The sequence below is a fragment of the Hyla sarda genome, chromosome 1 (genome assembly GCF_029499605.1).
Source record: "Hyla sarda isolate aHylSar1 chromosome 1, aHylSar1.hap1, whole genome shotgun sequence".
Lineage (NCBI taxonomy): Eukaryota > Metazoa > Chordata > Amphibia > Anura > Hylidae > Hyla > Hyla sarda.
Window position 1 is genome coordinate 436993523 of NC_079189.1, and position 18032 is coordinate 437011554.

General features: G+C 40.6%; 1 protein-coding gene across 1 annotated transcript in view; it reads right to left on the bottom strand.

Annotated features, from left to right (window-relative positions):
• The window catches only part of CLTCL1 (clathrin heavy chain like 1), an 80390-nt gene that overhangs the window by 43216 nt on the left and 19142 nt on the right, over window positions 1-18032 (bottom strand). Inside the window, exon 2 of the mRNA XM_056531855.1 lies at window positions 12553-12760. Coding sequence (XP_056387830.1) covers window positions 12553-12760 — 208 coding nt within the window. The remainder of the gene's footprint in view (window positions 1-12552; window positions 12761-18032) is intronic.

Here is an 18032-nt window from a genome sequence, read left to right on the forward strand (position 1 = left end):
AAAATTTATTTGGAATATCCTTTTTCCTTACAAGCAGAGAGCTTCAAAGTTAGAAAAATGCAAAATTTTCAAAAATTTCATGAAATTTTGGGATTTTTCACCAAAAAAGGATGCAAGTAACGACAAAAATTTACCACCAAAATAAAGTAGAATATGTCACGAAAAAAACAAATCTCAGAATCAGAATATTCGGTAAAAGCGTTTTAGAGTTATTAAGGCGTAAAGCGACGGTGGTCAGAATTGCGAAAAAGGGCTCAGTCCTTAAGGTGAAAAGGGACTGCGTCCTTAAGGGGTTAAAATAATCGTTAGCTGCAGCCCTACATCTCAGAGATGATCAGAAGAAATGGGAGAACTAGAAATTAAAGGGGTACTTCGCCCCTAGACCTCTGATCTTCTATCCAAAAGATAGGGGATAAGATGTCTGATCGCGGGGGTCCCGCCACAAGAAACCCTGTAATCTCTCCTGCAGCACCCTGTGTCATACTCCGGCCCCTGTATCACCCATCATCAGGCAGAGAGCAAAGTTTGCTCCGTGCAGCAGATGACACAGGATGCTGCAGGAGAAATTGTGGGGGTTCCCAGTGGCAGGATCCTTTGGATAGGGGATAAGATTTCTAGGGGCGGAGTGTGTCTTTAAATTGTCATAGGATCTGAATACTTATGTCCATGCAAAACATTTTAAAGTAAAAGAAATTGCATTTCTCTCTAAAATGTTTACATTTTCAATTAGGGATACTGAGTGCAGAATAATGGGAGCAAAATAATTTTATTTTTATTTTAATGCAAGGCCGCACCATAAAACAACGTGAAAAAAGTGAAAGGGTCTCAAGACTTTCCAAATACATTGCATCTATCCCTATCTGCTTCCATGGGCAATGCCGGCAAATCTGCTTTAATTACCAGCACATTTCATAACATAAACCCAATTAATATTGTATTTAAAGTTATTATTTTGGATTGTCAAAGGGGTATTCCAGTAAAAAAAAAAAAAAATGGCTCCAGAAAGTTACAGATTTGTAAATTACTTCTATAAAAAAAAAAAAATACTTACAGTACTTATAAGCTGCTAAAGTTAAGTTGTTCTTTTCTGTTTGACAACAGTGCTCTCTGCTGACACCTCTGTCTGAACTGTCCAGAGTAGGAGCAAATCCCCATAGTAAACCTCTTCTGCTCTGGACAGTTCCTGAGACAGACAGAGGTGTCAGCAGAGAGCACTGTTGTCAGACAGAAAAGAATCAGTAGATGATAAGTACTGGAAGGGTTAAGATTTTTTAATAGAAGTAATATACAAATCTGTTTAACTTTCTGGAGCCAGTTTTGAAAAAAATAAAATAAAATAAAAATAAAAAACAGCTTTTTACTGGAATACCCCTTTAAATACTACCACTACCACTACCGGCCCCTTGGAACTTTTGTGTATCATTTGATGAATGTAATTTTTCTTCTGGTAAATATGTGGATGTGTGTGCATAAAAATCTGCAGATGAAGGTACTTGGCAAGAAAAAAAAAAAAAAAATTTTTTAACCCTACAGCCACATTCTCAGACACCGTGGGTGTTTATAAACCTAAATCTACAAATCTCATACATTCTTCATTTGTCATTAGAGGAGACTGTGGAGCTGGATGTGTACTATATACTAACAAAAATCACTGTCTATTTTTCCAATATGTGATTCCTGCCAAAACTATTACTGTGGTCAATGATTCCGCCAGCAAGTAGTGGGTTAAGTAAAACTTATAAGCCATCACAAGGAAAGAGAAAGGCATCTGGGAATATTAACCGGGTGGAGCTGGTAGAGTCAGTAGAAACGCATGTAACCCTTGGCTGTTTGTGGGAGAAGATTCCAGGAATTCAGCTGGCAGTCTGGGATACCTCAGCAGGATAATCTTCAGCATATTCAGATGGCGTTTGTTATGACTGAAGAATTCCAGGAGAAATCAAAAACATTTGCCCAATTCAGGCCTTTGTGCACACACTGCAGTACTTATGGAACAGGATTTCTTCATATAAGGGAGCCCTTTTCTAGAACAGGACCTCATTTTGTTTTTTATTTTTTTTAAGGTGGTCTTTACATAGTTTCTTATTTGGTCATGTTTGAAGCCTCTGTTTGACAAATACAAAATACAGTCTGGTGATAGTGATATGTTAGAAAAACAACATACCAAGTTTCAAATTGGGACGCTAGGAAGGGAAAAAATAAAAACATGTTTAAAGTCAAATCCATCAGAAAAACCTGTCGGCTCTGTCACCAGCCCTCATGTTAATTCTCCTGAACCTACATCTATGCTGGTTTATGACTAGATCAAAACTGACCTTTGATATGATAAGAAATCAGCATAGAATATTGTTCAGAAGAGTAAAGATGTGGTCTGGCGACCGGTTGCTTTAGATTGATGACTCTGAACAGGAAAAGCTAAGCAAAATATTTCATAAAGGCTTGTGGAGAAAATCTTTACTAAAGACCTCTGATTTCTCACTGTGGCTCTTTTCCGCCAGATTTTGTACAAACTGTGCTTCATTACATGCCTTATTAGAGGTGTGACATCCTAGAAGCAATGTTTTTAGGGAGTCTCTCTCAGACATATGGCCATGGAGTCTTATATGGCAGCATTAAACAGACGCAAGTCTGTCGACTGTGGGAAGCCCAAGTTTTTATATTCTCAGAACTAATAAGGAGGGACCCATTTAGAAAACGTACATAATTTTTCTTCCAGAAAATCTAGTCCGATTCGTTCACCATACTATTACTACAAATACACAGACATGCGTATATGGCATAGAGTCATTTGAGTAACTACAGTAGGATATAACCACACATAATGAAATCAAGATTTTGCTTTTTTCCCCATCCAACCTGGGTTATACAAATATTTTCTCTTTATCTAAAATATTTAGTGTAAAAGAACACAGACATTCACTCACTGCATATGTAAATATATTTCATACATTATGTATCTTACAGTGGCTATGCAGAGTTCATAAAGTTGTAACTTCAGTTTAGAGATCCACATTACCTGGAAGTCACCTCGAAGCATTCTGTGAAACACAATTCGGCCATACACATAAAACGAACATCAGCTAAAAGTGCCAGTGTTAGCAGGAGGGTAAACAATCTAAAAGTGAATTCCAGATGTAATAAAGAAAAATGTGTCCCTGTAGCGGAATGTGACCCCTCCACACAGGGATACAGTTTTCTCCCTTTCACTCCATCCCCTCTCTCAGCGGGACAGGGACAATCTTTCTCCCACCCGCTCGCGCTGCACACATCCATAACCCCTGGAAAGTGGATCAGCGCACTGCTGCTCAGGTCACATTTGGCTATGGGGCAATTCCTCACTTCACCAGCAATATTGAGACCAGGGGTAGATTAGGGTGCATTCACACCACGTTCTTGCAATACAGTTCCTGTATACAATTTGAAAACCGTACGGAACTGTATTGAAAACCGTATGCCAAGCGATGAATCCGGTTGCATCAGGTTTGCATTTTGTAAGGTTCTGTCAGTTTTTTCTCCTGTACCCAAATCTGTAGTCTACCACGGTTTTTGGTCCGGGTGAAAAACCGTATAAGTTTTTAACATGGGAGTCAATGGGAATTGTAGAGAACCATATGTGCGTACGGTTCCATACGGTTTTTGACTTTGCATAGTTTTTTTCTTGGACTTTCAATCAAACAAGTAAAACTTTATTCATAATGGAGTGAAAAGTTAAAAACCTATACGGTTTTTTCTTTAAAAAAAAAAAACTGATGCAACCGGACATTTTTCAAACCTTATACGGGTAAAAATTTGTACACGCGTTTTGATAAATTTTAGAACGGTTTTGAGGAATCCGTTTTTTATCAAAAACCTGATACGGGAACTGTATTGCAAAAATGTGATGTGAGTGCAGCCTTATAGTATGTTCACACTACGGATATGTCACTGAATCTCCGCACGCAGAATTCAGCGAGCGGAGTTTCAGCCTGGCAGCTGACCGTAGGACTGCAGGGCACGGCGCCGTCACCATTGAAGGCTATGCAGTACTCGCGGACTTCCGTGCAAAGAATGAACATGTTCTTTCTTTGCGCAGAACAATTTCAGCAGAAGACCCATTCACACTGATGCTAACGTTCACTGTGTGGAATTCCACTCATGGAATTCTGAAGTGAACATACCTTTACTTGCTTGTGTCAGCTCATTTCTTAGAGTCACAGAAATACAGCATAAAATTAATGTATAAAAACTGTTTAACAAATTACGTATGCAGGTAGCATATACACTTTGGATTTCATGCAAGGAAATCCGCAGGTAAAACCCGAACTACACTGCTCAAAAAAATAAAAGGAACACTAAGATAACACATCCTAGATCTGAATGAACTAATCATATGAAATACTTTCATCTTTACATAGTTGAATGTGCTGACAACAAAATCACAAAATTATCAATGGAAATCAAATGTATCAACCCATGGAGGTCTGGATATGGAGTCACAATCAAAATCAAAGTGGAAAACCACATTACAGGCCGATCCAACTTTATGTAATGTCCTTAAAACAAGTCAAAATGAGGCTCAGTAGTGTGTGTGGCCTCCACGTACCCGTATGACCTCCCTACAATGCCTGGGCATGCTCCTGATGAGGTGGCGGATGGTCTCCTGAGGGATGTCCTCCCAGACCTGGACTAAAGCATCCGCCAACTCCTGGAGTGTCTGTGGTGCAACGTGGCGTTGGTGGATGGAGCCAGGCACATATTTGCCATACAGTGTGTAGTTAGCATTTTGCTGTCTGGACATGCCCAAACAGCAAAATGCTAACCACACGCTGTAGGGAAAATATGTTTATTTACAGTGTAATATATTATTTGTTGAATAAAATAAAGGCTGGCATGTTAGTAGCCTGCCCTTAGTGGATGCAGGCAGTGGAGTCCAGAACAGAGCGGGGAGGAGGGGGACAGTTGGAGGGAGGTAATGAATATTCATGAGCCGGGTGGTGCGGCGGACGAGAGGCACTGACGTCAGAGTGCCAGAAGATGCCTTGTAACCCCGCCTGTGCCAGTTAGCAGCTCATTTGCATATCTAGAAATATGAAGATAATGTGAGAACGGTGATAACGGATCCGGGCATGGTAGGAAACAAATTGATCAGCATCCCCCACACTACTAGCCTGTACATCTGGTTAGTGCGAGGGGATTTTACTGACAGTTTTCCTTTAAGATATCTGATGAGAGATCAAACCTTTTCTCAAAAGGAGCCATCTGGTGCAGATATCTGGAATGATGCTTTAGAGGCCACACCAGAACTCCATTAAGTGTCTTTTTAACATATATGACATAATATATATTACATTTTGCAAGGAAACTAGGCTAGGTTCCCAATGCCACTGGGCTCCGTTAAAGGGAGCTCCACTGCTATCCGTTTAAAGGTTGAAGTTAAGGGTAAAAAAAAATTCTACATGTCCTATTTATGTTCTCCACTCAACTCCTCTATAATACCAGACACCTGTCGGACCCTATTCTAGTCAACTGGGTCAGTTGGGACCAGATAATGTCTGTTGTCGAGATTGTCCATTTGGCTTCTGAATGGGACAGTATCCAGCAGCAGTGTGAACAAGCACTGAAACTGAAATCTTTAGCTGACCTTATATTGAACATCTTAAAATTAAAAAAAACTAATAAATAGCAAAATTGACCTATTCTAAACCATTCTAACAGATATTCAGTAATTTGGTTGATTGAGAAAGCTTGTTTGTAATGTAACATTTTCAATACATTTTCATATTCCAAAACATAAATAAATAAATGGCCCTTGTAATGCCATAAGCCTTTGACTTTAAAAGAAGGGTGAATAACCAGGAAAATGGTCCATAACAGGAAAATGGGTGACCACTGTGGAGGAGAGGGGAGGATTGTTTTACGGTCCATATTGTTGGATTATTTCTTGGCCGCATAACATGCAGACATGCGATGTTTCAGACAGATTCCCTTTACAATGAACTAATGTTTATAAAGAATACTATTCTTCTACCTGTTGTCCATTGCTAACATGTTAGGGTATGGCAGTATTGGCATGTGTTCGTGTTCAGATATTATATCTCCCTCTTTCAGTATGTATATGTTTCAATTAATTTTTCATAAAAACCGTTTAAAAAAAAAAAACGGAAAAAAAAGGCCTAAAACAGCTTGCTGCTCACAAAGTCATCGGGGTAATACTTTGCAACTGGTCCCAGTCTTCTTGTTGACAGCATGCCCACTTGATGAACATCCAACTCGACATAGATAGTGCTACTTCCCAGATCAAGCTGGATGTCAATCAGGACGGAGTGCCATAAGCGAGAACACAGTGACTAGTCATCAATATTGGGGAGCAGTGCACACTGTTTTATAACTGACCTGTTTGTTTTAGGAAATACCTGTATTTCACATAAAAACAATGGAGTATATTTATATCTGCTGTACAGTTATTTCTTTGAACACTTATTCTATGAAGAAATAATGAAAAGCAGCAACTCACCACGGTATGCAGATTAAAATCTTCAATGTTTTATTCATTCATGTTAAAATCTGTAACATGGCAGCGTGGAGGGGAGAGAAGGAACAGGTGAACGAGGACGGCTGTAGCTGCTTTGAAGCGCATGACGTGCGTGAAGTAGCTACAGCCGTCCTCGTTCACCTGTTCCTTCTCTCCCCTTAACGCTGCCATGTTACAGATTTTAACATGAACGAATAAAGCATTAAAGATTTTAATCTGCATACCGTGGTGAGTTGCCGCTTTTCATTATTTCTTCATAGAGTAAGTGTACCTACTGAACCTCAGGTTTCCTCCTAGGTTCCTAAGCCTCTCACCTCTATAAGCCTAGCACCTCCAGGAAGCATACTATTAACGACCTCCTCACACCTAACAGAATACCAGGTTTCTTACTTGGAAGTAGTAGCCGACTCCACACTTTCTTCATACGTATTCATTTCTTTTGGACACGTTTGATTAAAGAAACAATTGAGGATTACCATTCTCCTGGTTAGTAGAAGGTGTCTCAGAGAGGAAAGTGTTCGCACCCCACCTCCGTGAGAAGAGGAACAACACCCAGTTCTCATTTAGAAGATGATCCAGAATTGATATTTAATGAGTAATGCAAAACAGACAGGTCAAGAGAATGGACAGGTCCTCTTTAGAGGGGTTATCCAAAATAAAATAAACGGTTGATTTATTCCACCAGACCTGTCTTCAGGTTATGTGTAGTATTGCAGCTCAGTTCCATTGAAGTGAAAAGCAGTTGTAATGCTCCGCACAACCTAAAGACAGGTATGATGATGTTTTGGAAGAAACTAGCTGGTTAATACCTTTAAAGCTCACAGAGCAAAGTAATAAGTTGGCATAGGTCACGCATGAAAGTGGATTTGCCATGAAGGACACTCCTCACCTATTTGAGGGTAGGTTATGAGTGTGTCAGTGGCGGTCTATCTGCTGGTATTCCCACAATCAAGGGATTTCACATAACTCAGTTTGGGGCAATGGTAGGACATATGTGCTGCCGCTCAACTGAACTCTATGGATAGCAGAGTACTGTACTTTGCTCGCTCTTTTTAACCAGCTCATTGAGTTGAATGCAGCAGTAGTGCACATGTCCAATCACAGTTTCATTGCATTAGGAGGACACAGGACCACACCATACCTGTTTAATATGAAGTTGATGCAAACTGAATGCTCTTGCTGGTAATACGAGCAGCATTGTATTACACTAACTTGATGTTAACACCTGAATTTTAAAACTGTACAACCATTGAGTAGGCCAAGAATTGTCCTGGATTTAAGAACAGTAGCCATGCACTAGATCCCCGCATTATACCATTGACCTGACCGCTCTACCACTGAATGGGTTACCTGCATCTTGCTAGGCATGATAGAAGCATTTACATTGTCCCAGTGATGCAATGGAGGTGATTGTTTAATACATCACTATCTACAATGTAGCTATGATCCACCACACAAAATGTAAAAATGGAACATTGAGAAAACATACAACACCCACAAACTGCTGGCCAAACAAGACAAACTGAACGAAAAACGTCCATTCTTATGAGTGTTACCTCATACAAAGTAATGAGAGACAGGACAAGAAAAACTCACCGTCTGTTTGAGAAGAGAAAGCAGAAGGAAAGAAAACAGAAAGCATAAGTAGAAAAAGGGAAAAGAAAGGGAAGGGGACAGCATATTAAATACTAAAAAGCAGAAGGATATATATCAGTGAATTCAGGTAGAAGACAGACATGGTCGCACATCTACAATCTTGTATAATGATCTAATTGCTTCTCAGCATAATTTCAAAAACTAACAGGTTGTTAGTATATACGTTTTGATCAAAAAGAACAAAGCCCACTCGCCACATCAAGGCCACCTATTTAGAGTGGGTCCCTAACGTCCCTAGCATAAAATGGTGTAGTACTGGGCGGAGACCACCACCGTCGTGACACCAGTGCCCACAGGGGGAACGACCCACTGGCAGAGCGGCCCCAATGCCACTCAAACCAGTCTATGGGTCGCACCTCCCCGCAGCCACGGCAGCAACAGACGCCGCACAGCACCACACCAGTGTGAACAGGGTGCTACAGCTCACTTACCATGCTCTCCCAGTCAGACTGGGAGGCTGCTAGGAAAGAAATGGCCCATGTGTAGCTAACTACTTCTTATATAGGGTTGGACTGAGAGGGTGGGGAAGAGTGCAGCACATGTTCAAAAAAAACATATATAATATAGAACGATATATATCAGTGTTTTCGAAAAAGGTGGCTCTCTAGCTGCAGCAATACTACAACTCCCAGCATGCTTAGAGTCATAGTTTTGCCAAAGATCCAAAGGTTGGGGACCACTGATACAAAGGATATAAGACAACATAAAATATGCAGTAGAGGCCCTGCGATAAGGTGTAACTAGCAGCTACACACAGCAGAGCCATTCACACAGAACAGCCACAGGGTGTAAAGGCCAATAGAGTGCATTGTGAACCAATACCCTGTGAAGAATAAAAATGGCTGCTCCCGTCATGTGTAGGTGGTCTGCACGCTAACGCTGAAAAGAAAAAAGGAAGGAAGTCTTTGTAAGAAAGTTCAAACCAACCCTGTGAGTAAAGAAAAAGGTTTACTATGAAGACCCTAGGTTTCTTAATGGTCATCACAGAAACCATAGTGCAACACAGTGAGAAAAGAGTAAAAGGCGGCTACTGCAACATATAAAGCTGAATGACGTGTGTGTGACCTGGGGGTCACGATTAAATAATGTCCAATTCAGTCACTGAAAAGCAACGTCATCCCATCAAGTAACATTCACAGCAAGTGCATTCCAATCGTCTAAAAACAACCCCCACAACAATAGCAAGGCTTCATTTGCTTTCTAAATGTAAAAGGAAAAAAATGAATTCCTGCCTGTTCAGCCAAGTCTAGTGTGTATCAATATTACTCAATGTGTCTCTCCCTTATAGACTTACTGATAATATAGGTAAATTATAAAATTCTAGATAAATAAATTGTAGAGACACACTTAGTGGCTCCTGAGAGACTGATAAAATTCTATTCTGTTTGACAAAAAAATAAAAAATAAAAAATAAATTACTGTCTGTTAAAGGTTATGGACAATTTTGAAAGTATTTTTTGTCTTTTGCTTATTATAATAAAACAAATAAAAATTCCTATAGGTTTTTAAACACTGTTTCATTTTTCTTCTACTGCCTCCTTGTTTTGACATGTAGTGCTGACCGCTATCTCATTTACAGTTTGAGCAGCATGAATGGTCAGTTTTCCAGCCCTTATTTATCCTCTACTGAACCAACTTCTAAGCTGATTTATGACCAGATCAAAGATCATCTTTGCATCCACTTTAGAAGTTGATTCAGGAGAAGAGCGATACGAGCTGGAAACAAACCTGTCAGGCTGCTGCTCTTACAGAGATTCCTTGTGGCAGCTAGCACTAAATGTGAGAACAAGGAGGCAGTATATGAAAAACTGTGCAACATTTACAAAAAAAAAAAAAATGTTTTTGCAGTATAATAAGTACAAAGTGAGAATAAATAAATAAAGAATACTTTCCAAGGTGTCCATTACTTTTCATGTCGGTATAGTTTTGCAGGAAAACGGTTTTAAAAAGGAGTACTATCGTGCAGGAAAAATTATCCCCAATCCAAAGGATAAGGCAGTGTTTCCCAACCAGGGTGCCTCCAGCTGTTGCAAAACTACAACTCCCAGCATGCCCGGACAGCCAACGGCTGTCCGGGCATGCTAGGAGTTGTAGTTTTGCCACAGCTGGAGGCACCCTGGTTGGGAAACACTGGGATAAGGGATAAGTGTAAGATCATGTGGGGTTCGACTGCTGGGAACACCCTGTGATCTCCTGAACAGCACCAGGCTCTTCCCAGGAACAGGGCAACATGCCCCTCCATATCTCTCTATGGGAGAGCTGGAAATACAGCGTACAGGTTTCTCCAGCTTTCCCATAGAGATACATGGAGGGGATGCATTGGCCACTGCTTTGTGCAGGGGTTGACACATTCCGTTCCCGGGGTGTCCTGCAGGAGTTTGCGAGGGTCCCAATGGTCAGAACCCCCCGTGATCAGACACTTAACCCCAACCTAAGGATAGGGGATACATTTTCCTGCACGATAGTATTCCTTTAATTGGAGAAGAAAAAAAAAAAAGAGCATGGACGTTATAACTTAAAAGCCACCATTATCTGCACTTTTGGGCAATTCACGTAGTGAGTCACAGATAAAATGTACCAAGTATAGCTGACTTGTCTTGACCTGTTAAAAGTAATTTTTTTAACTTTGAAATAATAAAAAGCAGCTGACTGCAGATAAAATAACAAAGACAAACAAAAAAACACTCACATTTAAAGCACCCCACCCTTCCCAGAGTGCCAGTCTAGAGGCCACAGGTACCATACATAGTGACACGATCACTGTGGCCACATACATGGGAACATAGCATATGATCTGAGGAAATGAAGTTGTACATTGCAAACCCACAAGTAAAAAATTATCTTCTATAAAAATAAAGAGAAATTCTTGACCAATAGGGACCATCTGATAAAACATAATATATATATATATATATATATATATATATATATATATATATATATATATATATTCTGCAATACAACAATCTCAGAAATTCTGTGAAAGTATTTATAGCTGAATTGCTGATCCTTGACTCTTGAAGTCAATAGTGTCTCAAAATATTTGAGTGTAAAGTAGAAGTAACTCCAGCATGGTTTATTGAGCTGGTCACAAGCTGGAATTATTATGCACATGTCTAATAGAAAGCGCTTGGCTGCCATCTCACTTACATTATATCCAGAAGGACATTAGGCTAAAATGAAAGCTTCACAAATCTACAGTGATGTCTGAATACAACATTAGTAGTTTATGTGAGTTTTTAAATGAGAGAGGAGGAAGCAATCAGTGAGCGGGGAAACAACAGATGGCATTTAGAAAAAAAAAAAATTCCAAAGATTTACCTCATAATGTTGCAAGTTGATCCTATACTAGATGCGGTGTCCTCCAAAACGAGACATAAGTAGTATGTTTATTTTCTGCATGGTACATGTTGCATGTGATAGAAAATATAGGTCATGACAAATCTATGTCCCACCTTAGTATTAAAGAGTACCTCTCATGATCTTGATAAATCCTCCCAGTTTAATGCCATCATCATGATAAACCACCCCCTGCCTTTATTTTTTATTATTTTTTAGTTTTCTACCCTGATATTGCTCTGTATTGTCTGCTCAGTCTCAATCAGATTCACAGACTGGGAAGGGGCGTTACCCAGCAGGCGTGACCTCATCTGAAGCCATACAGGGGAGAACTTCCTCCCTTACTCTGCTATATACAGCCCAGAGCAGTTCAGTGTGTGAGATGAGCTATGATTGGCTGAGGCTGCAACCCCCCCCCCCAGCACTCCAGACTGCATTTCCTGATTTTGGACTTCCAAAAGGAGTCCAGTCTGTGCAAGAGATGGGGAAAATGTGCTCTGGACAAACATAGAAAACTTTTTTTTTGTGTTTTTTTAAACAAGGTACAGTAGAAATATTTTTTACCATAAGGAGTGCAATAGCAAAGAAAAATTTTAATGGCAGTGCCCATTTAACATTAGACACTGGCATAGGCAGAGCCTCCATCCAGAAAACTAATAAAGATAGACTTCCAGACATCATATATAAACATCACAGGACAGCTACTTTGGAAAAGCAAAAGGTTTACTTACTCACTGAAGGACCATTACAGTAGGGCAAGGTATACATGTTACCATAGGTATGTGAAAGCATGGTAGTGACAAATCTCAAAGAAAAATGGGTCTGCATCAATAGGCATACAGGTAAAGCTAAAATCTTCAGTTGAAGAGCAAAATTATTCAAACAATTGTCAATTGTTTCTTGGCGAGACAATTGACATAACAGGTATTATTGATAATTGTTACAACAGGTATTATTGGAGGAAAGTGTTTAGTAGTGTATATTTTGACACACAATATTCACGCACTTTAACAAACGTAGTTGTTGAAGTCATCTTTGAGACTCACCTTTCAGAGCAATGACTTTGGAAGTTGGATTCATGATGGCACTTTCAGCAGATATTGGACGTCTTAATGGAACATTGGGATCGGCCATGTCAATGATGACCACCTGAGCCTGTTCTCCGACTTTCTCTCGTATACAGATAAACTTATCAGACTCCATGGTTAGAGTGCTGAAGCCAATGTTGGCTGGATTGATTCCAAGATTCTGGAGCTGAAATTTCAGGGGGAAAAAATAAAATGACACCATAATTAATATACAGGGCTGATCCAGGGACTTTAAAAAGGGAATTTATAGTATGTATACGATTATTATTATTATTTTACTGATTAGGGCTAGATAATGAAACATGTTTGTTTAATTCGTTATCTGTTTCTATTCTCTGAATGTAATTAAAAAAAAAAAATTGTGCATTATCATCAAGGCTGCCATTTTGCCTGCGCTGTTTTTATCAGTATTTAGAGATATGCTTTACAGCAGGCTCCATCGACAACAATAGTGAGGACATGTCCCATTTATATGAATTGGAAACATTTCTGGGCATTCTCCGTGGACTTTCCAGAAGTGATTCCACAGAGAAAATGATGCTGAGCACTATTGGGACTGGTGGTAACTTCAGAATACTAGTTTCACCTTACAGTACATCACTGTACTCCTGTACGTGATGAGAAGGGTACCGTATATACTCGAGTATAAGCCGAGTTTTTCAGCACGATTTTTCAGGATTACTTTCAAATATATGCAGCACATCACACATAGGAGGGGAGAGGGGGGGGGGTACACCCCTCACATTTTTGTAAATATTTTATTCTATATATCTTTTTATGTGACAACTCTGAATAAATAACACTCTGCTACAATGTAAAGTAATGTGTGCACAGCACATATAACAGTTTTCAATGCTACTCAACACACAGCCATTAAAGGGGTTCTCCACCAGAAGGTGATTTTAGTACGTGCCTGGCAGACCGTAATGGACATGATTGGGAAGGATCTGCGCTTGTCTTGGGGATAAATGGCTATGTTGTGAGATTACCATAACACTGTGGCTAGCTTTTTGTGAACTAGTATTTCCCGTCTAAATTTCCTTCTTTACCTACAAATCCCATAATTCCATTTTCCTCCCTCCCACACATCAGCCACCCCACCGATTGAACCATAAATGAGCTACATCCATTCAAAAGATCATTCAAAAGGCTGGTAGTGCGGGGGACACTGATCAGTTTGATCCTTACTGTGCCCAGATCCACCGCGCCGTTCAGCCATAATCTTCTATTTTCAGAATATGCAAATGAGAGGCTAACTGGCACTCTGACGTCAGTGCTGCCGGCCGCAGCGCCGCCCAGCTCATCAATATTCCTTCCCTCTCTCTTCATTACAGAGCGGGGAGAAGAGGGAGAGGAGGAAAATTGATGAGCTGGGCGACGCTGCGGCCAGCGGCACTGAAGTCAGAATGTCAGTTAGCACCTTATTTGCATATACCGAAAAAAGATTACGGCCGAACAGGACGGCGGATCCAGGCACGGTAAGGATCAAACTGATCAGCGTCCCCCGCACTACCAGCCACCACTGGTTAGTGCAGGGGAAGAAAGCTGACAGTTTTCCTTTAAGCCTAGGTTACAGACCTCAAGATTTATATATATAACGTTAGACTAGTTGTATCAGCAAAATGGTATTTATTATTTAAATAAAATAGAATAAAATACAATACAATATTATATGTAGTCCAAGCAGGGCCCTTGCTGTGGACTAGATGTTAAGAATATATGAGTATATACATGTAGTATAATATCACATAAAGTATTGTATAGGTATAGAATTAAAATGAAAAATAAAAGTTGTCCATATAACAGCCACCTCGATTGTTTAGGAATAGTTCAAATAATAATCAGTTCTTTTGACCGCTTATTCACTGTATCAAAGTATCAATGTTACAAAATGTCAAAGTATCTGTTTGCACATTATTTAAAGGGTACCTCTCATCAAATAAACTTTTGATATATTTTAGATTAATGAATGTTGAATAACTTTCCAATAGCATGTTAATAAAAAATATGCTTCTTTCTATTGTTCTATGAGTTGTCACTCATCATTGCACTGCGCAGAAGCAGCGCGGACCGCGGGAACAGGTAATTACAAACCGGGGATGGGGGAGGCAGTGGGGCAGCGGCGGTCTCTGGCCAGGGAGGTGAAGCGGGGCATTAACGGCAAGGTAATTGCCGATACTGATAATGTCCAAAATCGTGAATATCGGACGATAATATTGGCCACCTTCTGTTTGCGGATGCCCCACAGATTCTCAATAGGGTTTAAGTCTGGAGACATGCTTGGCCAGTCCATCACCTTTACCCTCAGCTTCTTTAGTAAGGCAGTGGTGGTCTTGATTATGTGTTTAGGACCGTCATCAAGTTTGATTATTTGCCTGCTTTGCTTCAGTATGTCACCTTCGAGGATTGCATTCATGTTTCCCTCAATGAACTGCAGCTCCCCAGACATACTTGTTTTTGTACTCCTCACCTGGTTGCCGCCCCACATGCTTAAAAGGGGTATTCCGGCTTTAGACAAAGGATAGGGGATAAGATGTCTGATTGTGGGGGTCCCGCCGCTGGGAACTCCCGCGATCTCCCTGCAACACCCGCATTATATGAGCTGCGTCTCCAGGCTTGGAAACCGGAAGTTTTCGGGACTGGAGACGTGACGTAACGCCACGCTCCGCTCGTGACATCACGCCCCCTCCCTTCATGTCTATGGGAGGGGGCGTAACAGCAAGTTCATTATGGTCTGACCTGACTACAGGACATGGTTTCAGTAATCAATGTCCTTAGTCTGCTTTGCAGGCCTTCTTGTGCATCTTCTCTAGAAGAGGCTTCCTTTAGGGATGGCAGCCATGCAGATCAATTTGATGCAGTGTGTGGCTTATGGTCTGAGCACTGACAGGCTGACCCCCCCCCCCCCCACCCCTTCAACCTCTGCAGCAATGCTGGCAGCACTCGTGTCAGCTTCCTAAAGACAATCTCAGGGTAGGACGGTGAGCACACGCACTCAACTTCTTGGCTTGACCATGGCGAGACCTGTTCCGAGTGGAACCTGTCCTGTGAAACTGCTGTATAGTCTTGCCCACTGTGCTGCAGCTTAGTTTCAGGGTTTTGGCAATTTTCTCATAGCCTAGGCCATCTTTATGTTGAGTAACAATTCATTTTTTCAGATGCTCAGAAGGTTCTTTGCCATAAGTGCCAAGTTGAACTTCCAGTGACCAGTAGTAGAGAGTGAAAGCGATAACGCCAACATTTAAGACAGCTGCTACCCAATCACACCTGAGAACCTGTAACACTAAGAGTCACATGACACTGGTGTGGAAAATGGCTTATTGGGCCCAATATGGACATTTTAACTTAGGGGTGTACTGACTTTTGTTGCCAAGGTTTAGACATTAATAGCTGTGTGCTGAGTTATTTTGAGGGGACACTAAATTAACTACATTAAATACTGTTAAATAGTCAGTACACTCACTACTTTACATTGAAAGAGTGTAATCTCTTCAGTGATGTCACAAAAAGATAAAATTAAATAGTTACAAAAATGTGAGGGGTGTACTTATGTAAAAATACTGTAGATAGTAAAATTAAAAACTAGAATATTGTAAATATTATGGTTAACCTCAAAACTCGATTTAAAAAAATCTGTAATTTTCTTATGACACATACCCTTTAAGGCTCCTTTCACACTACCACTACTGCCCGTCAAAATGGCCACAATAACGGACATCAGAGAATCCCGTTTATGTGAATGGGATCCTCTGTACCCGTTATGCCTTTCATTGGGCACCGTCACAATAACGGCGGCTAAACGGAAAAAAAAAAAAAAAAGAGCCTAAATGGCAGTTTGTGGCGGAGCCCAGTGGCAGTGTAAAAGTAACCTAAAGGTGTATCACTGCTGCCTATTAATAAGGGGACATCTGTCACATTTAGGGGTGGGGGTCTTGTTTCTCTACTAAAGCACTTACTCATCAAGTCACTCCCTGAATCTGACCAGACCATTTATTTACTCCATTTATCAGCATCTGGATAGCACAAATTTGGGGTCTTTTTGTTTTCAGTGAATATGTAAATTTATGTGCATGTAGGAGCACAAAGGCATAAGTGCCATGCATGAACTCATCACATGATAAACACCTACTAAGGTTCTTCTTGGGACAGGCTTTTAGCTACAAATCCGATTTGTATGCTTTTTTTTTTTCTTCTCTTTAACATACAATACATTGATGCAAAATTGTTTAAAGGTGTTCAACTTGTTAAAGGGGTACTCCCGTGTAAAAAAAAATTTTTATTTTTTTTTTAAATCCACTGGTGCCAGAAAGTTTAACAGATTTGTGAATCACTTCTACTAAACAAATTTTAATCCTTCCAGTACTTTTTAGGGGCTGTATACTAAAGAGAAATCCAAAAAAGAAATGCATTTCCTCTGATGTCATGACCTCAGTGCTCTCTGCTGACCTCTGCTGTTCATTTTAGGAACTGTCCAGAGCAGCATATGTTTGCTATGGAAATTTTCTCCTGCTCTGGACAGTTCCTAAAATGGACAGCAGAGGTCAGCAGAGAGCACTGTGGTCATGACATCAGAGGAAATGCATTTCTTTTTTGGATTTCTCTTTAGTATACAGCCCCTAAAAAGTACTGGAAGGATTAAGATTTTTTAATAGAAGTGATTTACAAATCTGTTTAACTTTCTGGCACCAGTTGATTTAAAAAAAAAAAAAAAAGTTTTACACGGGAGTACCCCTTTAACCCCTTTAGGACGCAGGACGTAAATGTACGTCCTGGTGCGGTGGTACTTAACGCACCAGAACGTACATTTACGTCCTGTACATAACCGCGGGCATCGGAGCGATGCCCGTGTCAAGCGCGGCTGATCGCAGCCAGGGACCCACCGGCAATGGCAGATGCCCGCAATCTCGCGGGCGTCCGCCATTAACCCCTGAGATGCCGGGATCAATACAGATCCCGGCATCTGCGGCAGTGCGCGATTTCAATGAATGATCTGATTGCTCGCAGCGCTGCTGCGGGGATCCGATCATTCAGAACGCCGCACGGAGGTCCCCTCTCCTTCCTCCGTCCGGCTCCCGGCGTCTTCTGCTCTGGTCTGTGATCGAGCAGACCAGAGCAGAAGATGACCGATAACACTGATCTGTTCTATGTCCTATACATGGAACAGATCAGTATTAGCAATCATGGTATTGCTATGAATAGTCCCCTATGGGGACTATTCAAGTGTAAAAAGAAATGTAAAATTAAAAGTAAAAAAATACAAAACGTGAAAAATCCCCTCCCCCAATAAAAAAGTAAAACGTCAGTTTTTTCCTATTTTACCCCCAAAAAGCATAAAAAATAAATTTAATAGACATATTTGGTATTGCCGCGTGCGTAAATGTCCGAAATATTAAAATAAAATGTTAATGATCCCGTACGGTGAACGGCGTGAGTGGGAA